Below are 27,930 nucleotides of genomic sequence, written 5' to 3' on the forward strand. Positions count from 1 at the left end.
CGCTAATTTTCAAAGGGCTGTCAGAGGGTCAGGGGCAGTTCGAGAAATGCAATGAGAGACATTATATAATGTGAGGAGATTTTTCTTATCTCCGGACCCATATTGTACAGCGATAGCCACCCACACTGTAAATAGAATCACTTTGTTCATCCCCCGCATTTAGTTACATAAATCAATAATAATTCCTGTGACTGATGACACTTTATTGTGGTAATGAGATAGAGACCCGGAGTTGCTGCAAAACAGACTGACAGTCCCTTTATTTCCTGATAATATAATTTAATTTTTTTGGTTCAACGCCTTGTGAAGTGGAGTAGAAATAAATGGGCTTAATTTTCAATGGATTTATATTTTTATTAACAGATGCTCAACTGTAATTTCACCATTAGAACCACTGGAGACATTACTATGAATCCATTCAGCCAAATATCCCGATACAGGTAAAATGTCCACTTTTAACAATAACCTATTGTAAATATCTGAGTCCATTCTGTTGGGGATGTGGAAGGTGGGGCGTGGATCCAGTCGCCGCCTCCACCAGGGAATCAACAGGCGGCGCCTGGAAACCCGCCCCCTTCTGCCGGGTATTTAAATGCCGCTCACTGAGACCGGAATCCAACAGTCCGGGAGCTGGTTTGTTCACTGAGTTCTGGACAGAACAGTTTTCCTCAAATGACCAGAAGGATGAGGTCGGCGATTTCTCTCAGTTTGTTGCTGACTTTCTTATCCCGTGAGTAGTTTTTACTGTCCAAGTCTCTCACTGTTACTGTCTCAGTGTTAGTCTCTCTCTGGAATGTTAGAGAGTCAGGAATCATTTCACCAGGATTAATCCTCTGGGTTTTTGATATATTTTTACAGGTGTCCAGTCGGAGGTTGTGTTGACTCAGCCAGAGGCAGAGACCGGGCGTCCCGGAGGCTCCCTGAGACTGACCTGTAAAACCAGCGGCTTCGATCTTGGCAGCTACTGGATGAGCTGGGTCCGACAGGTTCCCGGACAGGGGCTGGAGTGGCTGGTTAGCTACTATAGTTCATCGTACGAATACTACGCCGCAGGAATTAAGGGTCGATTTACTGCGTCCAAAGACACTTCAAGGAGCATCTTCTCCTTGGACATGACGAGCCTGAAGACTGAGGACACCGCCATCTATTACTGTGCAGGAGTCCACAGCGAGAGGAACCAGGGCTGGACCCGAACAAGAAACGATCTACAGGGACTCAACAACTTCCATCATAACCTGACGGTCAGTACTTGTTTTAAATGTAATATTAACTGTAATGATCAGGACCAGACAACAAGGCGCTCCTGACATAAGTAGCACAGCAAATTTAACAGTAAAACTAGCAAACCAGTCGATGTAATGAGCTGAGCTTTTGGTTGTGTTTATATTTACTGTTAACAGTTTCCGCAATTACAGACCTGGATATAATGTTCATTTTAATATATCTGATACTTGGAGGGAGTCTCTTTTCGTTCAATTTTGTAAACTGCTGCATGAATTCCACTTCTAGATCAGAAGTAAACGTCTATTTGAAGTGAATATTGAGAGCCAGCACTGAACAGAGAGTGGGTGCAGTTTTTGTGCGGGTGTATTTCACTGTGATACTACAGCAGTGGGTCACAGTGCTGTGCACAGCGACATCCTCATACAAAAACCTCAGAGAAGGAGTTTGTTCAAATTCGCGATCACTAACACAGCAGGAACGCCAAAGAAAATCAAATTTAAATAAAATAATGGGTAGAGGTAATATTGGTTTGTGAAAAGATATAAGTCTTCCGTTTTGTGAGTGTTGACGGACACGCTAAATCTGCAAAGAGGTTTTGAAAGAATTCCATTCACATTGATAAGTATAATGACCAGTACAAGCTGAAATGTCTCACTGATTCACTTTTAGGCGTGTCGGAATCAGGTTTTTGAGAACGCAGTGAAATTAAATTTCTGTATTTACAGAGAACAGTCTGCCGCAGTATTTGACATGGTGTGTCTCACTGTGATAGCTGGGATGGCACAGCAGTTACTGTCAATACAAAAACCCCTCAGCACTAGTTGAGTCTGCCTGGGTCAGTGCTTGCTTTTACAATCCTGCTATATTTACAGTGAAGTATTATTTATGCCCAGAACTGCCCACAAAAACGTGGTTTAAAATTGAAAAACTGTGATAATTATCCGTTCATCAGTTGGTGATTTCAGTAACATGTTCATGTGTTACTCTGAATTATAAAACATGAGGATCATTGATGAATAGCTAAAGATATCCACAAACGCAAATATAATTTCGTGAAGATTCATCGTGATCTTACTTTGCCTCTTACTTATGAATATTTAAAATAATGGTGGATTTCTGTCTTTTTCGTGCAGGGACAGTTATTGTATGGCACAGCCCAGGGAGTGTAACATTGTGACGCTATGGGCTACTGGGCACAAGGGACCATGGTGACGGTGACTGCAGGTAAGAACCACACATTTATTTAGTGATTGTTTTACTTGAGTCTTTGCTTTATATTCTTGTCTATTTTAATAATTCATTCGTTCATTGAAACGTGGGTTTGGTGAATTCTGTATGCAAATTCTTTTACAATGTTTCATGTGATTCTGCTTAAATTGAGTTATATAATTCCACTGTGTCTTGACAAATGGTGCTGCTGAGGGATTCGGTCCCTGGTTGTTGTGATTTGGTGTTTATCTGCTGAGGATAATGTGTGGCCGGGCGACTTGAAATATCTAACGTTTGTTAAAACAATTTGACGTTTCTGCAATGTTTAATCTCGGTGACATCGAACGCCTGCGGGTTTTACCGTCTATTGCACAAGGGTTTAAATAGGTTTGAAATCAAACCCAATATTAACAAAATATGCTTAAGTTTCAATATTAATTTATTGAACATGTTCCGCCTACTCACAATGCTGTTGACATTATTCCATATTTCCGTTTAGTTTAATTATTCATTTATTTAGTGACGAGCGTGTTGCCTGGATTCGATATTGAGATTTTCTTGTAATGTTACATTGGATTCTGTTGGAAGTGTTTGTACAATTGAGCTGGTTCTCCATGAAACGGGTTTCAGCCCCTCAGTGATGTGATTTGGTGTTTTTCTCCCGAGAATATTGTGTGTCTGGGTGGCTTTGAATTAGTAGAATTTGTGAAACGGCTTGGCGGTTCTGCTTTGTTTCTGCATTGTTTAAACTCGGTGACATTGAGCGGTTACACGTTTTGTGATTGAATGAAAACAGCCTACGCGTTTGTATCTGCTTGAAGCGCGATTGTAGGCAGAAAACAGACAGGTTTCAGAAATGGGAAAAAAGCGTTTAAAGATGTGGTAGAACATTTTGTCTTTATTTTAAGTGATAATTGCAGATTAAACTAAACCATGGATTATGACGCTCATTCGGAACATAATTCGTTACTGCAATCAGAAACTATATAATTAACAAGTTTTCAAGTTGTAGAGTAAAATTATTACAATTCAAACAATTATAATGTGGTAATATTTCTCCATATTGGCTGAACAGCTTTCATATTATCATAATTGATCATTAATCGCCTTTCATAATTTTGTTGTGCACTGCGCACAATTAACATGATTGGGAAAGTTTTTAGGCTGGAAACATTTTGTGATTATGCATGAAATAATTTCAATAAGAATATACTGATTCTACAGATTTGGTCAATTTCACAAGGGATTTTGAATTATTTTTTATATCCCTGATAACGTTTGCATTGACTTAAAGAGGAGTTTGACATTTCAGCTTGGCAATATGTCTATCCGGTTATTACATTCTTTCTGTGCAGCCGTAATCATATTATTCCTTCAATGTTATTGGGATTTGGATAACGAGACAATTGTCACTAATCTAATCTTAAACAGTTTTCTGGGGGGGGCGTGGGGGGGGGGTGGGGGGGGTGGGGGGGTAGAATTCGTTGGCAGTAAATGAATTGTTCTTACATTTTTTTTGAACTGTAGGAAGGTGCAGGCTGCATATGAATAGAGATTGACAAGGAAAAGCTTGAAATTAGAACAGATTAATTTAATTACAAACATTAATGTTAGTTTTGAATTTAATAACAACATCCTGTCTACCATAGCTGTGCTGTACACAGGATAGGATTATAGGAGAAGAACAGATTATATCTGAGATTCATGCTTAATTCTTATTAAATATTAAATTGAAGAACAAAATCTCGATTCAATTTGCTGATTATATTTCAGTATCGCAGATGATCTGAATGAATTGTTCTCATCAAGTTTTATATTGATCAATTTGGATCTTCTTTCAATGAACAATATATGTAACAATTAAAGAATAGGGATTGTTATCTAGGGAACAATTTTATTGATAATAAGTAACTGCCAGGAACATTTTTTTACATATAGTTTGGAGTTAAGACAAGCTTCCTTTAGCAAACAGATGATGTTGCAGCTCATAGACACTTAATGCGATGTGACCCCGGCCAGATTTGAAAGTATTTCAAATATTCTACTGATAAATTCGCCCTGTGAATTACTCGATGAGAATAGATGGAATTTATGATTTCTCAATGCGTTCAGAAACACGCATAGCTTACAATATTGTTGGTTAAAACAGTGCAGTAGAAGTAGAAGTAAAATAGTAAATCGTGCTTAGATTTAAGTAAAATTGATACACTTGCCTGAACGTTAACATCTAGCAATTTGAAATTTATTGTTTAACATTGTTTCAGTGTCAGGTTGATTTAAATAAACCCCAATTATTTCACAAAGTACCAGGGAGAAACAGGTTTTCAATTTTTGAAAACCATTTTTAATATTATAGAGTAAAAATCAGCTGACAAGAAAATGAATTGACAATAACAAGATAATTAGCTTACAATATAATATTAGTGATAATTAATTCAACATAAATGTGCTCCAACAATTAAATAGTATACTGGTCATTATGGTGAATGCAAAATCTCAGTGGAGAGAATTTTTAATTGTATCCAAAATTAATTTAGAAAAGAGTACTTTTCTTACTCAGCTGTGCTCAGCTCGATAAGGTGTTTCACCTCGATGTTTTTATTAGTTCTATTCATACCTAAAATCAAATCAAATCAGCGGGTAATCGGTTTTCAATGTGAGTGTTTCCTGATTTGTTTAATTCTTCCACTGTCATTGAGTCTCTGTTACGGACACCAAATTATCTTGAACCTGTAATTTTTGCTATGCTCATTTTCAGGGTAACTTAAATCCTATATTATTTTGAGATTTGAGACAGATCAGGGAGAATTAGATGGACTTAAAAGGGAATTTTGAAATGAAAATCAGATTAATTTCAAAGAAGTTGTGGAATAATTGTAGTAAATTGACCGTTCATCAATTGGAATCAAACAGCTTGAATGAAATGGACAGATTGAACAGATCTATCTGCTAAGAACTTGATTGTTGCACCATTTGTGTCTGTTCTGTTTCTGTGCACGTGGTCACTGTGCTGGAACCAGGAATCTTCCTGACTGGTTGTTAACCTTCTGGTTCGCTCTCCTGGATTTCAAGAAGTGCAATTTGATTTATTTCTTCAAAAAACTTGTATTTGTGAGAAATGTGAAAGTTTGACTTTTTGACCAGGCGCCTCAGAAATGAGATACCCAACCCATTGTGACAGTCAGAAAGGACAATTCAGAAACGACAGACAGACTGTCGAAGGAGATTTGGTCGATTTTAAACCAGTGATGTATGTGTCTTGGGAGTGTTCGGTTAGGCAATGCAGAGAGAGTTTTATCCTATTTTAATCCGTGCTGTAGTAGTCCTTGACCTCTTTGGTTGGACAGTGTGGAGTAGGAAATTAGCCTGTATCTTATTTTTAATCCTGTCATAGGATGTTGAGGTCGCTGGCAAGGCCAGCATTTGTTGTCCATCCCTAATTACCCCTTGAGGAAGTGTTGAAATGCCACCTCCTTGAATACTACAGATACACTCACAGTGCTGTTAGGAAAGGAGCTCCAGGATTTTGATGTATTCACAGTGAAGGCACGGCGATATCATTCCAAGTCAGAATGGTGGGTGCCTTGGAGGGGAGCGTACAGGTGGAGGTGTTCCCAAGCACCTGCTGCCCTTGTCCTTCTAGTTAGGAGAGGTTGTGGGTTTTGAAGGTGCTGCTGAAGGAGCCTTGGCGAGTTGCTGCAGTGCATCCTGTATATGGTACACATTGCAGTCACTGTGCGTCTGTGGGGGAGGGTGTGAATGTTTCAGGTAGTGGATGGGGTACCAATTCTGTGGGCTGCTTTGTCCCGGATAGTATCGAGTTTCTTGGGGTTTTTTGAAGTTTCACTCATTGAGGTAAGTGAAATCTATTCCATCCCAGTCCTGACTTGTGCCTTGTATATGGTGAGTTGTCTTTGGGCAATAGGAGTTGAATTACTCGCCAGAGAATTCCCAGCCTCTGACCGCCTCTTGCAGCCACAGCATTTATATCAAAACCGGATTGAACTGTCTCCTGGGCATATTTGATAGGACAATGTGGAGGGAGTTTTATTTTATATCAAACCAGTGCTGTACCTGACCCGGTGTGTTTGACAGTTGAGTGGAGAGTTGGCTTTCTGTTGAATCCCACCCTTGCAGCTGATGACAGGAGTGTACTGGGGGAGGAGTGGGGGCTTTAATCCATATCTTAACTTGTCCTGTTACTGACCTGAGAGTCTTCTCCCTGCAGAGGTCAAACAAACTGAATCAGCATCGAACTAACTGGCTGTGAGTTCTTGAGCCAGATCTGTGAAAATAAATTGTTCCATTGCTCGGTTGAAATGACGAACGTTAATTGTTTTTAACAATATTTCTGGAGAGAACATGTATAAATTTTAATCAATTAATTATGTTTCAGCATTTTGAGTATCAGAAAATCATTGAACGTGAGTGAGCTGAACTTGAGCACAATTTCAGAACAAACAGAATCAGGGAGTGACAGTGAGGCTCCAGAGAGCAGCGCCTGTTCTGATCTGATCAGAGGCTGCGAGTTATTTAAACGATTGAAATGGACAATGACCAGACTCCCGCTCCCAACAACCAGCCGCGGGGGATTTGGGGAAAAGGAGCCGCCATCAAAAATTGAGTCATTCGATTGCCGCCTGCAGGGCATGAATGGCAGAAATGAGAGAATGAGAGGATATCGGCCCTTCGATCCTGCCCTCCATTCAGTAAGATCATGGCTGATCTACCTCGACACACTCAGTCTCTTAACCACACACCCTCACTCGCTCACTCTCTCTGTCACGCATGCTCTCTTTGTCACACACACGCACACTCACATTCTCCCTCTCACACTCAAATTCTCTTTAACATGCACACACTCTGTCTCTCACACATTTCCTCTCTCTTTCACACACACTCTCACACAGACACTCACATTCTCTCATACACATACTCTCTCAACTATACACACTCACACACGTGCACACTATCTCTCACACACACATGCACTCTTTCTTTCTCACACATGCACTCTCTCTCACACACACGCACACTCCTCTTTTACGCACAACCACTCTCTCACATACATGTACCCTCTCTCCCACACACATACACACTCACACACATGCACACACTCTCCATTCTCTCTGTCACGCACACAGAAACACAAACACATTCCCTCTCACACACACACTTGTTCACTCACACATGCACTCTCTCTTATTCTCTCTCTCTCTGACACAAACACTGGCTCTGTCTTTCACACACTCTTTCTCTCCCACACACACACACGTTCGCTCCCTCACGAACTTTCTCTCACACATTTATACTACCAATCACTCACACCCCTATACACTCTCTTTCTCTCTCTCTCTCTCTAACTCTTACACGCACACAGTCGCTCTCTCTCACACACACACACAGCAACTCTCTCTCACACACACATACTCTCTCTCTCACACACATTTCTCTATCTCAGACACTCTCACACTTATACTCCCTATGACACGCACAGAAAAACACACTCTCCCCCTCTCACACACTCTCTCTTTCTCTCTCTCTCTCTCTCCCACACTCACAAGCACACGCAGTCTTTCTCTCCCACACACACATTCTCCATTTCACACACTCTCACAATTAAACTCCCTATCTCACACACACACACACACACACACTCCGTCTCTGTCTCTCTCTCTCTCAAAAACACACATACACTTGCATGCACTCTCTCTCTCTCTTTCTCTCACACACACACATTATCACACACAGAAGTGGGCTGAAAATACTAATTGCAGAATGAAAATCCGTGAAGCTGCAGGCATGTTCATTGCTCCATTTCTGAGGACCTGTTGTGTAAAATGAAATTACACAGGTGACATCACTATATATGTGGAGAATTTCCAAGTGTTGAACCAAACATATAGAAACAAAAAAAAGGGAGGGATGTGGCGGAGACCACGGCCACCAGGATCCCCAATACTGGTGCACACTTGGTGCAAGAAGCCTGCACGGCCCATCCTGGTTTTGCTGTAACCGTCCCCTCCAGCCCCCTCAGTCTGCCTATTCGCACACTGACATGGGTTTCTCAAAGAAAGGCATCGGCATTAAAGCAGCTGGCCAGCGATCTACACTGCTGTCTGACTTTACACAGCCGGTGTTACTGAAAGCTGATCAATATGGAGAATCGGGACAGGATCGATGGAGAGGAAGAGGAGGAGGTGGAGGTGGTGGAGCCGAATGGAGGTGCCCCCAGCTCGGCTGTGGACGACAGGAAATGGAAAGCTGAGCCGGAGCGGAAAATCATCCGGAGAAACATCGCCTTGATGAGCCTCCTGCACCTGGGCCCCCTCACTACCCACAATCACTCACCCTCACTCACTCACTCACCCTCACTCCCTCACACTCACTCACTCACCCTCACTCACCATCGCTCACTCACTCACACTCGCTCACACTCACTCACTCAACCTCACTCACTCACTCACCCTCACTCACTCACCCTCACCCACACACCCTCGCTCCCTCACCATCATTTCTTCACCCTCACTCACTGGCCCTCACTCACTGACCCTCGCTCACCCACAGTCACTCACTCACCCTCACTCCCTCACCCTCACTCCCTCGCCCTTACTCACTCGCACTCCTCACTCACCCACCCTCACACACCCTCATTCATCCACCCTCACCCACCTTCACACACCCTCATTGACTCACCATCAATTACTCACTCACCCACCATCACTCACCCTCACTGACCCTTATCCACCCAGCTTCATTCACACTCATCCACCCGCCCTCACATACCCACTCACCGTCACTCACACACCCACCCTCACAGACCCACCAACCCTCACTCACCCGCTCATCTACCCTCATTCAAATACCCACCCTCATTCACTTATCCATCCTCACTCACCCACCTTCAGACACCCACCCTCGCTCACTCACCACCCACCCTCATTCACTCCTTCACTCACCCACGCACCCTCATGCAATCAGCCACCCACCCTCACTCTGTCACTCAGCCACCCTCACTGTCAATCATGCACATGCTCACTTACTAGATCACTTTTCCTAAATCGGTGTGTGGGAGGGCGGGACCTGCAGGGAAGAGAGACTTGGAAGCGAGGCCTGAATCCTCACAGTGTCAGAAAGTGGAGCATGGCCGAATGGAGTGATGAGCGTCGGTGGAAAGGTCAGAGAGCCTGGTGAAAGTGCAGGGACCCGTGGAGTAAGTGCAGAGAGCTGGGGGAAAAGGGCAGAGAGGCGGGAGGGGGAAAGGGCAGAGAGGCGGGAGGGGGAAAGGGCAGAGAGGCGGGAGGGGGAAAGGGCAGAGAGGCGGGAGGGGGAAAGGGCAGAGAGGCGGGAGGGGGAAAGGGCAGAGAGGCGGGAGGGGGAAAGGGCAGAGAGGCGGGAGGGGGAAAGGGCAGAGAGGCGGGAGGGGGAAAGGGCAGAGAGGCGGGAGGGGGAAAGGGCAGAGAGGCGGGAGGGGGAAAGGGCAGAGAGGCGGGAGGGGGAAAGGGCAGAGAGGCGGGAGGGGGAAAGGGCAGAGAGGCGGGAGGGGGGAGAGCAGAGAGGCGGGAGGGGGGAGAGCAGAAGGGGAAAGGGCGAGGGGCAGAGGGCTGGGGGAAAGGACAGAGAGGCGGGAGGGTCAAGGACTGGGAGGCGGGGGGTGGGAAGGGCAGAGAGGGGGAGGGGGGAAGGGCAGAGAGGCCGGTTGGAGGGGGGAAAGGGCAGACAGCCGGGGGAAAGGTCAGAGAGCAGTGGAATAAGTGCAGAGAGCTGGGGGAGAAATGGCAGAGAGGCGAGGGGGAAAGGGCAAAGTTGCGGGGGGGGAAAGGCAAAATGCCGGGGCGGAAAGGGCAGAGAGACCGGAGGGGAACGGGCAGAGAGCCAGGGGTTTAAGGGCAGAGAGGCGGAGGGTGGGGGAAGGGCAGGGAGGCGGGCGAAAGCGCAGAGAGCCGGGCTATAGCGGGGAGATCCGGGCGAAAGCAGTTGCGAGCCGAGGCCCCAGGCGCCCTGGGCCCCACTCTCTCTATCTCTCTCTCTCCCTCATTGTCTCTCCTCCTCCTGAAATCCTTTCCATTCCCGGGGAAAGGCGCTCAGTACCTGGCATAAAAGGGAGAGAATGTCTCTGTGCGCTTCCCCCCGGCTCCCTGCGCCTTTCTCCAGCGGGTGTTCGCTGCCCCTCCAATCACAACCTGTTTGTCTCCCACTTTTACTGCTGATAGGCTGACTAGCGGGCCTATCAGCAGCTAACGGGGTAGAAGGCTCGCCTGTGATTGGAGGAGCAGCTCCTTCCAGAAATCTTGAACTCCACTTACCGCCTTAGCAGCATTTTGAACAACGGCTCCAGGGTCCAGATAGAGGGGCTTCGGGGGCTCTTATCCAGCCACGGGACACGGATTGGACAAGCCTGTAATAAAGGAAAATAAGAAAATGGGCAGAGAAGTTGGCCAAATATCTTGGCCTTAACGAGGTGGTTGCTAAAATAGCGGAGGCATTGGTTTTAATTTTCCAAACTCCCCGAGATTGTGGAAAGGTCTCATCAGATTGGAAAATAGAGAATGAGGCTTTTATATCAAATAAAGGAGGTAAAGGGAAAGCAAGAATCGACAGGCCAGTTAGTTTAACATCTGTCTGAGCGAAAATGCTGGAATCTATTATTAAGGATCCTATCACGGTCACTAAGAAAATCCAAATGCAATTATGTAGATCCATCATGGTTTTGTGACAAGTGCAGTGCCACAGGGATCAATGCTGCGGCATCAACTATTTACAATTTATATCAATGACTTGAATGAAAGGACTGAATGAATTTGCTAAATTTGCTGATGACACAAAGATAGATAGGAAAGTAAGTGGTGAAGAGGGGATAAAGTACAGCAAAGGGATATAAATAGGTTATAGGAGTGGGCAAAAAATGACAGATGCCGTATAATGTGGGAAAATATAAACTTGTCCAGTTTGGCAGGAAGAATACAAAAGCAGCATATTATTGAAAAGGAGAGAGATTGCAGAACCCTGAGGTACAGAAGGATGTGGATCCCTTGGTGCATGAATCACAAAATGTTACAATGCAGGAACAGCAAGTGATGAGGAAGGCAAAGGGAGTATTGTCATTTATTACAAGGGGAATAGAATATAAAAGTAAAGATGTTTTGCTATAGTTTAACAGGGCGTCGATGAGACCTCGTCTGAATTACTGTGTACAGATTTAGTCTCCTTTAAGAAAGGATATAAAAGCATTAGAAGCTGTTCAGAGAATATTCATTCAAATGATACTGGGAGGTGTTGTCGGTTAACTTATGAGGAAAGTTTGGGTAGGCTGGGTCTGTATGTATTGGAGTTTAGAAGAATGGGTGCTGATATTATTGAAACATATAAGGTCCTGGGGGAAATTGACAGGGTGTATGCTGAAAGGATGTTTCCCCTTGTAGGAGAGACGAACGATAGGGAACACAGTTTAAAAATAAGAGGTCTCCCATTCTGGCAGAAATGAGGAGATTTTATTTTTCTCTCAAAGGGTAGTGAAAGTTTGGAACTCTCTTCACCAGAGTGCGATGGAGGAGAAGTCATTAATATTTCAAGGCAGAGGTAGAGAGATTCTTCATTGACAAGGGAGTCAAAGGTTAGCGGAGAATAGGCGGGAATATGGAGTTAACGCCACAATCAATCAGCTATGATCAGAGTGAATGGTGGAGGAGGCTCAAGAGGCAGAATGGCCTACTCCTACTCCTGATCCGCATGTTCACATGTACATACAATTGGAAAATGTCGTACTTACTGTAACTGGTATTCAGTTTAGAGTTCTATGGTCATTATATAGGTACCATTACAAAGGTACTTTCGAAGGGTCTTTGCTATTCTTTGTTTTTGGGGGACGTGGAGAGGGGAGGGGGCATCAGCCAATTTGAACAGAGCCAATTTCCAAACTGCAATGATATGAATGACGAGACAATTTCTCTATCACCAAGTGCTGTTGTTTGAGAAATAAATGGTGGCGAAATAATGGGGGAAATCCTCTGCTCTTCCATCTTTATCCACTGAAGGGTACGTCATTCAGATGACATCAAAATATTCTATTTTAGTCATGGGATAGGGGCGGAAAAAGAGGTGTGGGTTTCTAAAGAGGTTCCGACAGATGAGGATCACCAAATGATGGAAATAATAAATGATCAAATGTGGATGTGGGTTCTAGTTGGAATATATTAGGATATGTTTATAGTTATAGTCAAATTTTGAGTTGTTTGGTGACTTAATGATCACAAATCACAGAGTCTAACTTGCTCAATCGGCCATTCTTTCTCAGCGACACCGTCTTCGCCCACTCTCTACAGCCTGGTCTCCTCCTGTCAGCAACACAACACCGACGGCTCCGTCACCTACGGCTGTTTGGCGATGGACTACTCCCCAGAAATCACTAGCCTGACCTGGAAGAAAGATGGGCAGCCGATCACCACTGGATTTAAGACTTACCCGTCAGTGAGAAACCAGAAGGGAACCTTCACCCTGAGCAGCCAGTTAATCATCACCGAGTCAGAGGGGGAATGCAGCAAAATCAAGTGTGAGGTTCAATACAGCGGCTCAGCCAAGAGCATTCGAATGCAATGTAAGTGTTGGGGAACCTGTGAGAAACAGAAAGGCTGTAATTGACCTGTATAGGGCCTTGGTTATAACGCATTTATAGTACTCTGCACAGTTTTGATCCCTGGAAATTCCAGGTTAGTGTCCATTGACCGCAAAGAGCCTGTTAAAATATAAGAACTCATTGTATCTGTTATCAATTTCTTCTGCAAGAAATGGCTAACCTGTGTTTTTTGAAGGCCCTGCTTCTGGCTTACTTCCAACTGTTCTCCTCACCGTGAGTTCCCGGGAAGAAATCACAACCAACAAATTTGCCACCGCCGTCTGCTCAATCGTCGATTTCCGTCCAAAGTCAATGACCGTGAAGTGGCTGAAGAATGGACAACCCATGGATTCAGGAATTGTCACCTCTCCCGCCTTTGAAGTGAAGGGGACCTTCTCGGCGACCAGTCGGCTGAATGTCTCCGCTGGGGAATGGTTCACCGACGCGGTCTATACCTGTCAGGTCACTCACCAAGGGGTCACCTAAAGTCGAAACGCCACCAAGTGTGAGGGTAAGAAATACAAACCGAGGAAGCAATAGATCATTCTGCTCTCCGATGTTAATCAAATCAGGAATTTATTGGAGTTAGTAGACGGAACAACTTCTAATTTACTATCATGTAGTTATTGTTTAATTCCGATGTAAGGGCTGCATTCGGATTGTTCACCATTCAGGATTTTATCACGTCACGTCTCTGCATTGACGTCATAGAGTGAGTGAGGTGGACTTGACATTAGCTTTACCCTGAGTCAGCTGATCATACTTGGAGAGGCAGAAGGTGTCTGGAACCCTTCACTGGTAACAGCTTCGGGATAGAGTGTTTGAAAGTGCATCCACCCTATTTATAAAACGGCTTTCAGTACTGCATTCCAGGGCCCAGGAATGGTACATTTGTAATGGGACTGGGGCAACATAGATTCATGAGAATGTTACCGGGGCTGAAGGACTTAAATTATGAGAACGATTTACACAGACCAAGCTGGTTTTCCATTGTGTAAAGAAGATTAAAGACGATAGTTAGAGGTTGATATGTCCAAGGTGATTTATTCTCCTTCAGGGAGTGAAGGCTGAATACTGCTGTCCTGCTTCTGAAGGTGAAACTTTGGTTGATTTTCATTTCTGTCTCACAGGTGATCACGACTGCCGCAATGATCCCACAATTACTCTACTGCCACCGCCAATAGAACAGGTCTTACTGGAGGCCACCGTGACATTAACCTGCATCGTTTCTAATGCTCCTTATGGAGTCCTTGTGTCCTGGACACAAGAGAAGAAGCCTTTGAAATCAGAGATCGCCGTCCAACCGGGAGCGGATCATGACAGCGTGGTCAGCAACGTAAACATCTCGACACAAGCCTGGCTGAGTGGGGCTGAGTTCTACTGCGTGGTGAGCCATCAGGATCTGCCGACTCCTTTAAGAAGTTCCATCCACAAGGAACAAGGTGAGCGGTGAGATTGAAGCAATAAGTGAGCCATTGTGTCTATTTCCAGGCTAAGTGCTAGGGTCAACATTTAGAATCCAGTGTATTAATGGTCTCATATGATTGGCAATTTCACTAATTAAACGTTCTGGGCCTGTAGACTTTAAGGGGAAAATTGATAAGTAAATGTAGGAACAATGAATTGAAGGCTGTGCTATTGGATTTAGATGAAGAAAGGTGGAAGGAGCTTGGTGTGGAGCTTAAACACCAGCACAGACCAGGTGGACCGAATGACCTGTTTCTGTGCTGTAAACTTTAAGCAGCTTTCCAATCCAACTCCTTAAGTTCTCAGATAAAAGGATTGTATCTGTAAGATGTTGGATTCGGGGGCCAAAATCCCGAAAAGGACAGTCAGCTGGTCATCAGGAAATTTAAGATTTTTTAAAAGTTTATTAGGAAACAACAGTTTAGGCTGATGCAGGAATTCATTGGACCGGAAAAGTATACGACGGGTGACAGCTGACAGCAGTTTACTGGTCCCAGGCGGCGGACAAATGGTTGGCACAAAGTGAATTGATCTCACCTTCCTCCTCCTCCTTGGCCGTTTTGAGGAAGGCAGCTGCCACCGGGCGCTGCAGCCTCACCACGGCACCTCACCAGCATATGACCCCACCAGGACCTAGGCCCTTTGCCTGAGCACTTGTTAATATAACCTTTCTCTGGGGGCTATTAACTTATCCAGTGTCAATTACCAATGCAAACTCTTCTCACCAAAGGTTACAGGACATATACCCAAACTGCCAGGGTGGCTACCACATCCCGAACTTCCTGTTCGCCCCCCTGCTCGAGGTCAGATTTTAAGTTTACATCATGCTGATGCTCACATCCTGGTCCTTTCTAAACATTTGCATAGATGAGGGGGTGCACAAGACTACAGCCTCCCAACTCAGGAGTGTCAACATGGCAGCCTGAACTGAGACTGTTTAGAGGTCAAAGTGTTTAGAAATCCTGTTTCCAGAGAGAATCCATACTATTTAGCAACCCTTTAAAGGTTCATTATTATCCAGAAAATAGCAGCTTTTGAAGACCCCAATTTCTTAGACATCCAACCCTGCTCCGAGCTGGAAAACCAGATAGATCCCAAAATGGAAAATGGAAACTTTTAAGATTCAATACAAATCGCATTTCTCTCACATCTAAGCAGCGTTTTTTTTGGCTCTGAAATTGTCCAGTTTATTAACAGTTATTGTAATTTTTATGCAGGTTTTCTGCGAGAACCGTCCGTGTCTGTCCTGCTGCCCTCGGCAGAAGATGTCTCCGCTCAGAGATTCGTCTCCCTCAGCTGCTTAGTGAGAGGTTTCTCCCCACGAGAGATTTTCGTCAAGTGGACCGTCAATGACAAGCCGGTGAATCCCGGGAACTACAAGAACACCGGGGTGGTGGCGGAGAACGGCAATAGCTCCTTCTTCATGTACAGCCTGTTATCCATTGCAGCGGAGGAGTGGGCCAGCGGCGCTTCTTACTCCTGTGTGGTGGGACATGAAGCGATCCCCTTGAAGATCATCAACAGAACGGTTGATAAATCCAGCGGTAAACCGAGTTTTGTGAATATTTCCCTTGCACTGATGGACACCGTTAATTCATGTCAATGAGAATCTCTCGGTTACATTTCAAACTTCAATAAAAAAAATAATAAAGTCCTTTTCTCCAATCGTGATTTAAATGCACAGTCGCTTAATTAATTTTGTTTTCCACTTTTGCTAATGTTAGAGCTGTTTAGTTAAAATCGGATATTTCCAGGGCTCAGAAATAAGTCTTGTACACCCAGTGCTCCCAGCTCAGATGCATCCTGGGCTAGAGACAGAGTAAAGCTCATTCATAACGGGATTCTGCAAAATAACATCACCAGCTCTCCTCCCACTGAGGAGAAATCTGACAATTTCCCATTTCCGGCAAACAAACTCAGCACATTTAGATCTCTGTGTTGCTGCTTCTCTTATTGTCCAATCCTTTAAAATGGATATCAGCTTTAAGTTGCTGCATCGCACCCACTGGGAATTGAAGTGAGGGTCACACAGAAACATGTCCCAACAATGCCCCATCAGAGAGAGGGGGAAGAAAAATTGTTAACCCACTGTACCCCCCACTTCCCCAACAGAGAGAGGGGGAGGGGAAATTGTTAACCCACTGTACCCCCACTTCCCCAACAGAGAGCGGGGGAAGGGAAATTGTTAACCCACTGTACCCCCATTTCCCCGACAGAGAGAGGGGGAAGGGAAATTGTTAACCCACTATACCCCCACTTCACTAACAGAAAGAGGGGGAAGGGAAATTGTTAACCCACTGTACCCCCACTTCACTAACAGAGAGAGGGGGAAGGGAAATTGTTAACCCGCTATACCTCTACTTCCCCAACAGAGAGAGGGGGAAGGGAAATTATTAACCCCCTGTACCTCCGCTTCCCCAACAGAGAAAACTGAAAGGAAAATTTTTAGCCAATTTTACCTCCACTTGCTAAACAGAAAGACGAGGAAGGCCATTAGTTAACCCGGTGTGTCTCCACCTTCTCAGCAGAGAGAACCGAAAGGGAAATAGCTTAGCCAAGCAGACGGAGCAAAACTATTAACTCACTGGACTCTCAGTCCCCGAGCAGAGAATCTGGAAGGGAACGGGCCTCTACTGTCAGGACCCAGTTACCAACAGCAGAAGTCGGCTTCTAGCTTACTGGCCACAGGTTTTAAAGTCCCATCATGCTTAAAATGTTGTAAAATATATATTTATGCAACATAATTTTAAGAAGTTTTCACACTCTTGTTCCTGTTAATCTTATGCTAAGATTGATTTCCCATCATCCGAATCTAAACTGATTATTAAATCCTCCCTGGGTTGTTCACGGTTCTGCCCCTGAATTTTATGAGGCAGATGGTTGATTGTTTGCATTCGTTCACCTGATATCACCTTGCATCTCACAGAAAACACGTTTATACAGAATATTAAAAATATTCACCAAAATTTTCACTATCAGGGTCAGACTCGATCGTTGGGACCTGGTGAAACTCTGAAAAATAGTAAAAATGCACACAAGGGACACAAGTGGACGCACACAAACATACATACATACACACATAGGCACAGACACGCAGACACAAACACACACAGTACAGGCAGACACACACATACATACATAGGCACACACACACACAGGCACAGACACACACACAAACACACACACATAGACAAATACACATATGCGCACACACAAACACAGGCACAGACGCACAGACAGACACACACACACGCACACATAATCACACATAAACACAAATACACACACAAATGCAGGCACAGGAACACATATATACACAATCACACACACACACAAATACACACGTGCACACACACATACACACACTAACACACATATACACAATCTCACACACACAAACAAATAAAACCAGACAAGCAGACTCATACATGGACACAAATATGCATCATCACACATTCACAATAACAGAAATACAGACAAAAAGGCACACACTATCATATACATTAAAACAAGTACATGGATACACATGAACACATGCACACACATGAGTAGACGACACCCAGACAGTCAAACACATAGAGGAACAGACTAACACATTCACAGGCACACATGTAGACACAAACATGAAACACGCATATACACACGAGAACACAAAAAACACACGTTAGTACGTATGAAAACATAAACACACATTGATACATAATTTTAAATATCCATCAAGACACAAATGCACACATTAAAAACTCTCTCTCTCTCACACACACACACACACACACACACACACGCTGTGACACAGACATTAATATGCTGACACATACGTGGAACACAAAAAGAAACATTAACACATATTAGCAGACAAGAACGCAAAAACACACATTAACACAGATAGTGATAAATAAACATAGATATCAATACATAAACACACACAATAACACACTCATACATACACATTGGCAAAAAAACAAAATATACATGCAGACGCAGACACGGAAATGCACAAGACAGCACTCATTGGCAAATGAACACACCTCAATACTCATACACACATATGGACACAGAAACAAAGGGTGATTCAAGGCACGACATACTCATGCACACATATATAAAAGCTAAAGCATGACACAAACGCCAGGCTATTGTAGAAGGTAGAATTCAAATGCACTTTTTTAACCGATGTATTCTCCGGCAATTGTCCCTATTACATAATGATCCGAAAAGCACACTGAAACAATGTTCTTACTGAGAATCTGATTTAAGTTAATGACGCACCAAACATTCCCATCACAAATAGACAACCAAGATGGGAACTCACATCCGTGATTTTAAAAAGCAACGTTCATAGTTTCCAAATAAGTTGCTCAGTGAATCTCTCTCGATATCCATCATAATATTCTCCAATAATAGATCGTACGAAATTGTTCGAAAATAAACTGATATTGGAGATAATTTTCTATATTTTCCGACTCGGACTATACGAGGATTGTAAAGGAAGAACAGCTGTGGAGATAGTTACAGAGATAGGTTGCTGAAATTCACGAGCTTAACAGTAGATATATATTTAACATTAAATTAGAGAATACATTAATAACTTAGGAAAGAGTAAAGAGTATATTTTTTAAAAGATATCCAAGATTAATAAACAACCTAATTACATTTCCTCGGTTACATCCTCGCAGATTCCACAGATAGCACCTGGATTGAAGACTCTGAGGATGATAACGGCAACATCTGGACAACCGCTTCCACATTCATCATCCTGTTCTTCCTGAGCATTTTCTACAGCACTGCCGTCACTCTGGTGAAGGTCAGAAGATTCAATCCACTCACACTTCAAACTGACAGAAGCGGTTTGAAAAATCTCTCAATGTTTCATTGATTAAAACACTAACATAAATGTCCCACATTCTAAACATCTGCTTCATTATTTTATCCTCTTTTGCAGATCAAGTGACCAGTTGAATTTTGGACACCGTAGATTTTCCTCAGCCGTTTATTGAGATCTCTGTATTACGCATTTAAAATATGTCCTCTCGGTGAATCTAAAAATGAAATACCTTCAGTTCATGTTTCCGAATTTGTAACTAAGACAGTCATGGACGGTATTTCCGCTTCTCTGTTTGAAATGTGCGAGATAATTATGGCTGTGTTGTAATTGTAGCTTATAATTCCCCAGTAGTTTGAATTCCATGTGTAAATAAGTAGCTTTTCTCATTACTCATTCACAATTATTCCCTTCCCTTTATGTTGAGCACCGGTTTACTCTTTCTGGTCTCTGTCACAGCTGTACATACAGTTGGCAGCTCAGAGCGAATGTGTTCTGTTCTCAGTGTGACTCAGTCATCATATTCAGTCCAGTTGACTTTAAAATAAACTTTTCTGTAAAATGTTCTCCGAAATTGTTAATAAATCATGAATGTGAAACGAACTGACTTTGCTGAACTCCTTTCCCCCAGGCCCATCGACACCACTCCATTTCCCCTATTACACTGTTTCCTCCCCTTTCCCAGATTTTTTTTAACCATTCCTGTTTGGGATGTGAATCAAAAACAGAAAATGCTGGAAAAACTCAGCAGGCCCAACAGCATCTGTGGAGAATAAAAAGAGTTAACGTTTCGAGTCCTCATGACTCTTCTTCAGAGCCCAAGGTCCTTCAGTGAAAGAGTCACTGCGCCATCCAGCGACCCATCGGTGTTAATACACCTTTACCTCTGCCTTTTTATGGCAAACCCCAGAGCCAGGATGATTGTACAGCGAGGGGAACCTGGGTGATTTCACTCATACTCAGGTCTGTCACAGTCACATGTCAGGTAATTGTAAACAGCAGAGATCTGCTTCATCAGAGGCCCATACAGGACAGTATATGGAGGACGAAAGTTTCCTTTACACTGACCCATCAAACACTCCCAGGGTCGGTGCAGCAGGGGTTCGAGAGAGAGAGTAAACTTTTTTTATCTCTTTACCCTTTCATGAGGTGTGGGTGTCGCTGGCAAGGCCGCCCAGAACAGCCCGGCTTCCGAGGCCATTTCAGAGGGCAGTTAAGTGTCAGTCAGTTTGCTGTCGACCTGGAATCACATGTCGACCAGGCTGGGTAAGGATGGCAGATTTCCTTCACTAAAGGACATTAGTGCAGCAGATGGGTTTTTACGACAATCGGTGACAGTTGTCATGGTCACCATTACTGAGGCTAGTTTTCAATCCCAGGTTTTAATAATTGAATTCACATTCCAGCAGCTGCCATGTTGGGATTTGAACCCATGCGCCCAGAGCATTCGCCTGGACTCTCTCCACTTTGTCCAATTAAACACTCACAAGGCAGAGACGTCACAGTCCATCTTCTCAATGAAATTAGGGATGGGCAATAAATGCTGGCCCAGAGGGCCACGCCCACATCGCATAAATGAATAACAAAAATTTCACAAATACCGCAGACTGAACCGTTGACACAAACCATGGGAAGATTCCTAGAGACTAGGGCCGATCTGACACAGACACACTATCGATCAGTAATCCTGCAAATTATTACCACAGTTTGGGGCTTATTAGGAACACCAGGGAGCACAAATCGTGGAAATTCCCAGGCTGCCAGGCGCAACAAACAACTGAATTCACGGAACATCACCCCAGGGATCCTCTCTCCCTGTTCCATTCCCTCTCATACCTTTCTTCTGAACTCACTGAACATCACCCCAAGGATACTCTCTCCCTTCTCCATTCACCCTGATACCATCCTCCTGAACTCACTGAAGATCATCCCAGGGATCCTCTCTCCCTACTCCATTTCCTCTGATACCATCCTCCTGAACTGACTGAACCTCACTCCAGAGATCCTCTCTCTCTCTGCTCCATTTCCAGGCCTGCTGTTATCCAGTAACCTCCCAGACAAATAATTTTCGAATATTTATTTTTGTAAATGGGATAACTTAGATCAAACATGTGCATAACACCCAGCCCATTAGAAATATTGGGTTCAAAACAACAAATATAAATTGTTTCTATGATTGCACATATAGAACTGGAACACACCATTGCACCGAGTGAATCCACTGTCAGTTTACATGTTGCTCAGTGAAAATTTCAATCATCCTTGACTTTTTGGCACTTGAGCACTGAGCCGGGAAGCAGTCTGGACTCAAAGAACATGTGAATATGTGAACTCGGAGCAGGAGTAGGCCACTCGGCCCTTCAAGCCTTCTCCGCCATTCAGTAAGATCACGGCTGATCTGATTGAAACCTGCTGCTTACCCCGATCATCTTTCACCCCCTTTTTGATCAAGAATCAATCTAGCTCTGCCTTAAAAATATTCAAAGACTCTGCTTCCACTGCCTTTTGAAGGAGAGAGTTACAAGTACTCACGACCCTCTGAGAAAAGAACTTCTCTCATCTCTGTCTTAAATGAGCGATCCCTTATTTTGAAACAGTGACCCCTAGTTCTAAATTCTCCCACAAGACGAAAGATCCTCTCCACATCCACCCTGTCAAGACCCCTCAGGATCTGAAAGATTTCGATCAAGTCGCCTCTTAGCCTTCTAAACTCCAGCGGATGCAGGCCTAGCCTGCCACCTTTCCTCATAAGACAAGCCGCCCATTCTTGGTATTAGTTCAATAAGCCTTCTCTGAACTGCTTCTAACGCATTTACATTTTCCTTAAACAAGGAGGCTAATACTCTACACTGTACTCCTGATATTCACTGTCCTGTACAACTGAAGTATAACCTTCTTACTTCAATTCCCCCTCACAGCAAATGATAACGTTCTATTAGCTTTCCTAATTACTTGTTGTGCCTAAATAGTTCAGCATTTTTCAATTTCTGTCAGACCTTCTTAATAGCTTTGCACATCTGGAAAATATTCTCCCATGTTCTATCCTTGTTACCCTGACGTGTCTAAATCTCTTCACAGCCGAGATACTCCTCCCCACAGTTTACATTTCCACCGGTTCCATCAGCTAAACTTTATCCACGGGCACCAGCAGGGATCGAACTCACAGCACCTGGTTTGATAAGTCCACTATTTTAACCACGAGTTACGCCAACAGCGCCAGAAAGGTTAAGATCCTCTTCCAACTTTTAAACCTACTGTTATTCTCTGTGCGATTTACCATGACGATGCACAACGAAAGTGAGTAAAGTTTATGATAGTAAAAATGCATTCATCCCCCTCAGGGAACTGAATCACATTGACACACGCAGAGTAACACCCACAGACATAGACACCGATAGAGACAGCGGCCTAAGGGGAGACACACATCCAGAAAGCAAGGATGTCACCAAATTGGCTCCGTTTTAGTTCCATTTCCAACTGCAAATTTGGTGAATGCCAACGGATGAACGTAAATGAAAAATACCGGGAAGCGTTTGAAAGGTTTTTTAGTCCATTTAATAGATAAGCAATTCTGTAACTCATTCTTAAAACAGGAACAGTGAGAAATGTAAACTACCAAATGTAGATTGCAGGTTCAAAATGTCGGATTTTCACCTGTATCAGGAAACTCTAAAGGGTTTCAAACCCATTACATAAGCAAGGCAGTTCCTTACATCGTCGCCATGTACCTTTTAATGTTCTGCACATAAAACGACAGAGGGTTTACAGAAGGGAATGAAGAAATGCAGCCCCATCTATTCCTGGCTGTCCTGCAATTTCTGCTGCCTCTCCTCGATCTTTCCGCCAGAATGGAGCACTGCACACCGAGCGCACACAGGGGGGACATGATTGAGATGCATAAAATTATGAGGGGCATAATAGGGCACACAGGAACGAACCTTTCCCCTTGGTGGACGGATTTTAAGGTAAAGGGTAGGAAGTTTAGAGGGGATGCGAGGAAGAATTTTCTCACCCAGGGGGTGGTGGGAATCTGGAACTCACTGTCTGAAAGGGTGGTAGAGGTAGAAACCCTCATAACATTTAAGAAGTATTTGGATGTGCACTTGTGATGCCATGGTATACAAGGCTATGGGCCTACTGCTGGAAAATGGGATTAGAATAGTTAGGTATTTGTTTGACCGGCGCAGAATCGATGGGCCGAAGGGCCTTTCTCTGTGCTGCAGCCCTTTTCAACTCAATGACTGAAGGGTATGGCAAAATTAATTGAAAATACGGACAGTCTGAAACTCTGGCAGCGATAGGATTTCAAGCCACGCCTCCATACAGACTGAAACTTAAGTCCAGCGCCTTGGACCGCTCGGCCACTGCGACGTCTAAAATTGTCATTGCCTTGACTGGAAATTTCAATCGCCGTCCACTTTGTAACGCTCAGTAACTGAACGGCCTCCAATGTAAAAACATACAGAAAGAAACAATCTCCTCTTGCATCTCCCCAATCTGCTTTTTCTCCCTGAACCTTTTTAATATGAAGCTACACAACTAATGTGAGTGAAGTTTGCGATGGTAAAAATGCGTGCACCACCTCGTGGAACTGAACCGAATTGACATATTCCAGATCCGAACCACTCGCTGTGCAACATAGAAGCCCCTTTAAAATTGTAACCTTAATTTTCTGTTTCCTCTCCTCTCCGACGAAAATGAATCACTTCACACTTCCGTACATTAAATTTCAGCTGCCACTTGTCCGTCCAAATGGATTTGTTGAAGGGCCCGAAAGGAGAACCGACTCAAACTGGGAATGAAAGATTGAGAATGAAAGAAGAAGAGACGTGACGGGTTTTGTCGATCCCGGGGGAAAGAGACTCCGGGATCAGTTCATTGTGACAGTTCACACAGCAACAAGAAAACAACATTCCCTGATGAGGGCCAACCCCGGGCGGCAGGAGCGGGAGCTCCGAATAACAGCGTTTAGTTAAAACACAGAAGACTTGTTCAGCCAATAACAGCATCGAGTGTGTTCGACATGAACATGAAGTGAACAGTGAGGGGAAATAGTGCTACAAGCTGCGGATGGACAACTTTCAATTTCCAAACCCACCAACAGAATCAATGCGGCTCCTCTGAAACTTTCAAGGCAAATACTGATCCTTTATAAGGTGCCGTTCCCAGAACTATCCACAGTCCTCCAGGTGTGACCTAACCAGGGCTTTGTGTAGCTGCAGCAAACCTTTCCCTTTTTTCTATAACAGTCTCTGTAACAGTTTGTACAGCAAGGGGAATTAGATTGTATAGAGCGACTGAGAAAAACGAGGACATGCTGGATCTGAATCAATCTCTTTGGAAAGTTCGGTATGAAATCAGCTGCATAAATACATTTTTGGTTCAAAAATTATATCGGAATCTAAAGTCCAACTCTTAATGTCTTTCGGTCAGGGAAACTTTGTTAATGATCACACAGTGCGCAGGGGCACTGCAGAAACTCCTGTACCTCTTTCAATATTGTTTCTCTTCACTCAGAGTTTTCAAAAGGGAACTGAAAAGGGAGAAAAATCAGGGTTATGGAAAAAGAGAAGGAAATTAGGGCGAATTGGAAAGCTCTTTGTAAAAAACTGACATTGACACGATGGGCCGAATTGTCTCCTAATGCGCTGTGTCATTTTAAGATGACGTTGCTGAATCAGTCTGATTCCAGAATTACTGATTGTAGCAGCTGATTTCCATTTCTTCCAAACAAAGACCCAAAGTGCTGCTGCATGACCGCGCAGGTTAACATTGTGGACAGGTCCATTGGGTTTCGGCAGCGGAGTGATTCTGTCGTGTGGTGCTTATCACGTTCGCCAAACACACAAAAGGACCCCGGTTTGAAATTGGGCAGAAACATTATCAAAAACTGCACATTTAAATGTGAAGAGAAGTTCGATAATTCACTTGTGTTGTTAAATATTAAATACAGTATCTTACAGCCACGTGGCAATTGCTCTTCCAGATGCGCTGAAAAACATCCCACAAACGAAAAAGAAGCACATTTCATGATACACGAAACAGTAAAGCTTATGAATCATTTTCAACTGTCACTCGGTAGACCTATTAGCAGTTTGTTTACAGATGCAGATTAACATAATTACTCTCCGTCTCAAAGATGGCTAATAGCAATGAGTGCTCCTAAAGACTAGCAAGACAAGCGATGCTGTAATTGAAACCGAGGAAATGGCAGATATGCCACAGAATCACTTTGTATCGGTCTTCAGAATAGAGGAAGAGGAAAAACTACCAAGGAACCGAGGAAGCCACGACTCGGTGCAGGTCTGGTGACATCCCTCCTTTCATATTCAGTACGGAAAAAAGAGACATGAACGGGATGTAGGCGCCAGAATGTAAAAGATGCCATGAGCCTATTTGAAAGAAGAGCAGGGGAGTTCTCCCCGCTTCCTGGTCAATGTTTATCCCTCAATCAACGTCACAAAGACACATTCTCCGCTCATTATGACGTTAATGTTTGTGGGAGTTTGCTGAGCGGTGATTGGCAGCCGTGTTTCCGACATTGCCACAATGACGACACTTCACAATGTCCTTCATTGACTGGAAAGCGATTTGAGACGTCCGCTGGTCGGGAAAGGTGCTATATAAATGCAAGCCTGTCTTTATTTAATTATCAGAAACCCTAGTCCTCTGGTGACTGACCCTCGAGAGTGGAAACAGTTTCTCCCTAACTGCTCTATCAAACCGCCCACCGCCGATCCCTTCCTCAGCCCAATAATTTTAAACAACACCATGAAAACTCGGTTTAACCTGCTTTGCTCTAAAGAAAACGATCCCAGCCGTTATAGTCTCTCCACAAAACTGAATGTGTTCACCCCTGAACATGGTGCAAGGCGGAACATTGTGATGAGATTTTGGAAAATGTTGTTAGTTGACAGGTGGAAAAATAGAGGAGGAACCAAAACAGGAAACCCAGTCTCCAGTTCTATGAATAATTACAAACTCTTTAGGAAACGGAATCAGGGGAGAATGAAGGGTGAGCTGTCCGACTGACCAGGGCCCATCCGGAATGTTAAGCCATGCTGTCATGCAGCAGCACTCTGGGTCTCTGTTTCGGTGAAATGGAATTCAGCTGGTATTATCAGGGATGCTGCAGAAAGATTCATATAACAATGTAATCATAAAACGGCAAAGCACCACGTATCTATTCAATGGCATACGGGGCCCTTCCATAATCCTGTCTCGATCAGCTTTTTTAAGAGCAAACGAATTAATCTCAGTTTCCTTCCCTCTTTTAGTAAACCTGCTATTATTCTGAATATCAATTAATTGCTCAATTCCCTTTTGAAAAAGGAGATTCTGCAGATTCCATGCCTAGTTTACCTTAATTAACACTGTTTCCCTCACCCAATGCCATGAAGATTTAGACTAGTGCTTCTTACATAGCTATGCATATGAACATTATTTACTTTTTCTATTGATTTCATATCGAATTGACAAAATTGCTTATTTTTCTGATCAAACATCTCATTATTTTTGAGTTGATTTATACAATCTAATTACATTTGCTCCACAAACGGCTAATCGAGGGTGTTATATCACAGTAGGAAATCATTGTTACAGTTCAACTGAGCCCTGCCAAGATCAAAGGCTGGCATAGTTTGTTTCGTACATTTGGTTTAAAATGCATTTGTTCTGGGAAGGTAATCTTACAGAATACATATTTGTTTAGGAAAAAGTGCTGATCTACCAGAATGTTTGGAGGATTCCAATGGTTAGACTGAGAGGTCATGTCATTTGTTACAGGAAGACAACTCTGGTGCCTCAGTTTGTTTGAATTTCAAAATGCAGAAGGCTCGGTTCAGCAAATGTCTTAGGCAGCAATGCTTTCTGCTCAATCATTATGAACACAATTCTCCTCCTCAGCAGAAGAAATTCAACAAACTTTTCTCAGCAATTTTTTTACCTTATTCACCATTCAGTATTAATGTATTTGATATTGATGCCCTTGGTTGACTTGAGGCTCTCTGAAATAGACAACATCGAATTGCAAACTTGACTGGCAAACAAAGAATGTAAGTCACCAGGTAATGCATTTGATATGGGTCTGATTTGAGATGTAGCACAACAGTCAGCATTTCAACAAAATAAAAGAATTTTACAGGGAACAGGCTTGAGAATGATGCGTTAATTAGATCTGATCCCTCTTTGTCTGTCTTTATGAGCACACATCACACTGAGACACCTTTGACATGGTGAGTAACTTTCTTAAGCTGCATCGAAAGATCCATTGATTTATCTTGTTGACTAAACGAGCTGCTAATATGTGAGCGCAGTGAAATACGAACATCTATCCACTCAAGTGTGTCATGGAATCTCAGCACGTGCTGATTTTGCTGCATTCATTTTGTGACCTCGGTGAGAGCAAATGCATTATGCCTGCAACATTGGAGATTCAGGTAAGCGTTAACGATGCAAATTATCCTCACTATTTAATGAGTAAGTCTTCATAATGTTTCTGCCCGGTTTCGAACCGGGGACCTTTCGCGTGTGAGGCGAACGTGATAACCACTACACTACAGAAACTGCTACGGTTTAAATGATCCTGTCCGGAATG

At 43.6% G+C, this 27,930-nt stretch overlaps 1 protein-coding gene, 1 non-coding gene and 1 gene segment (V, D, J or C); 1 reads left to right on the forward strand and 2 right to left on the reverse strand.

Moving 5' to 3' along the window:
• The first annotated feature begins 2,357 nt into the window (after positions 1–2,357).
• On the forward strand, positions 2,358–16,181 carry LOC144697715 (Ig heavy chain C region-like). The segment is given in 5 exon segments: positions 2,358–2,448; positions 12,728–13,027; positions 13,242–13,507; positions 14,103–14,487; positions 15,730–16,181. Coding segments are annotated over 5 exon segments (1,383 nt in total).
• Positions 16,182–16,246: 65 nt separating this feature from the next.
• Positions 16,247–27,930, reverse strand: part of LOC144697716 (uncharacterized) — a 72,384-nt gene continuing 60,700 nt past the window's right edge. Inside the window, exon 7 of the mRNA XM_078569724.1 lies at positions 16,247–16,320. Coding sequence (XP_078425850.1) covers positions 16,247–16,320 — 74 coding nt within the window. The remainder of the gene's footprint in view (positions 16,321–27,930) is intronic.
• On the reverse strand, positions 27,827–27,899 carry trnav-cac (transfer RNA valine (anticodon CAC)). Its single transcript has one exon. It is a non-coding gene; the product is annotated as a tRNA-Val (tRNA).

The sequence above is a fragment of the Cetorhinus maximus genome, chromosome 23, assembly GCF_964194155.1.
Source record: "Cetorhinus maximus chromosome 23, sCetMax3.hap1.1, whole genome shotgun sequence".
Taxonomy (NCBI): Eukaryota; Metazoa; Chordata; class Chondrichthyes; order Lamniformes; family Cetorhinidae; genus Cetorhinus; species Cetorhinus maximus.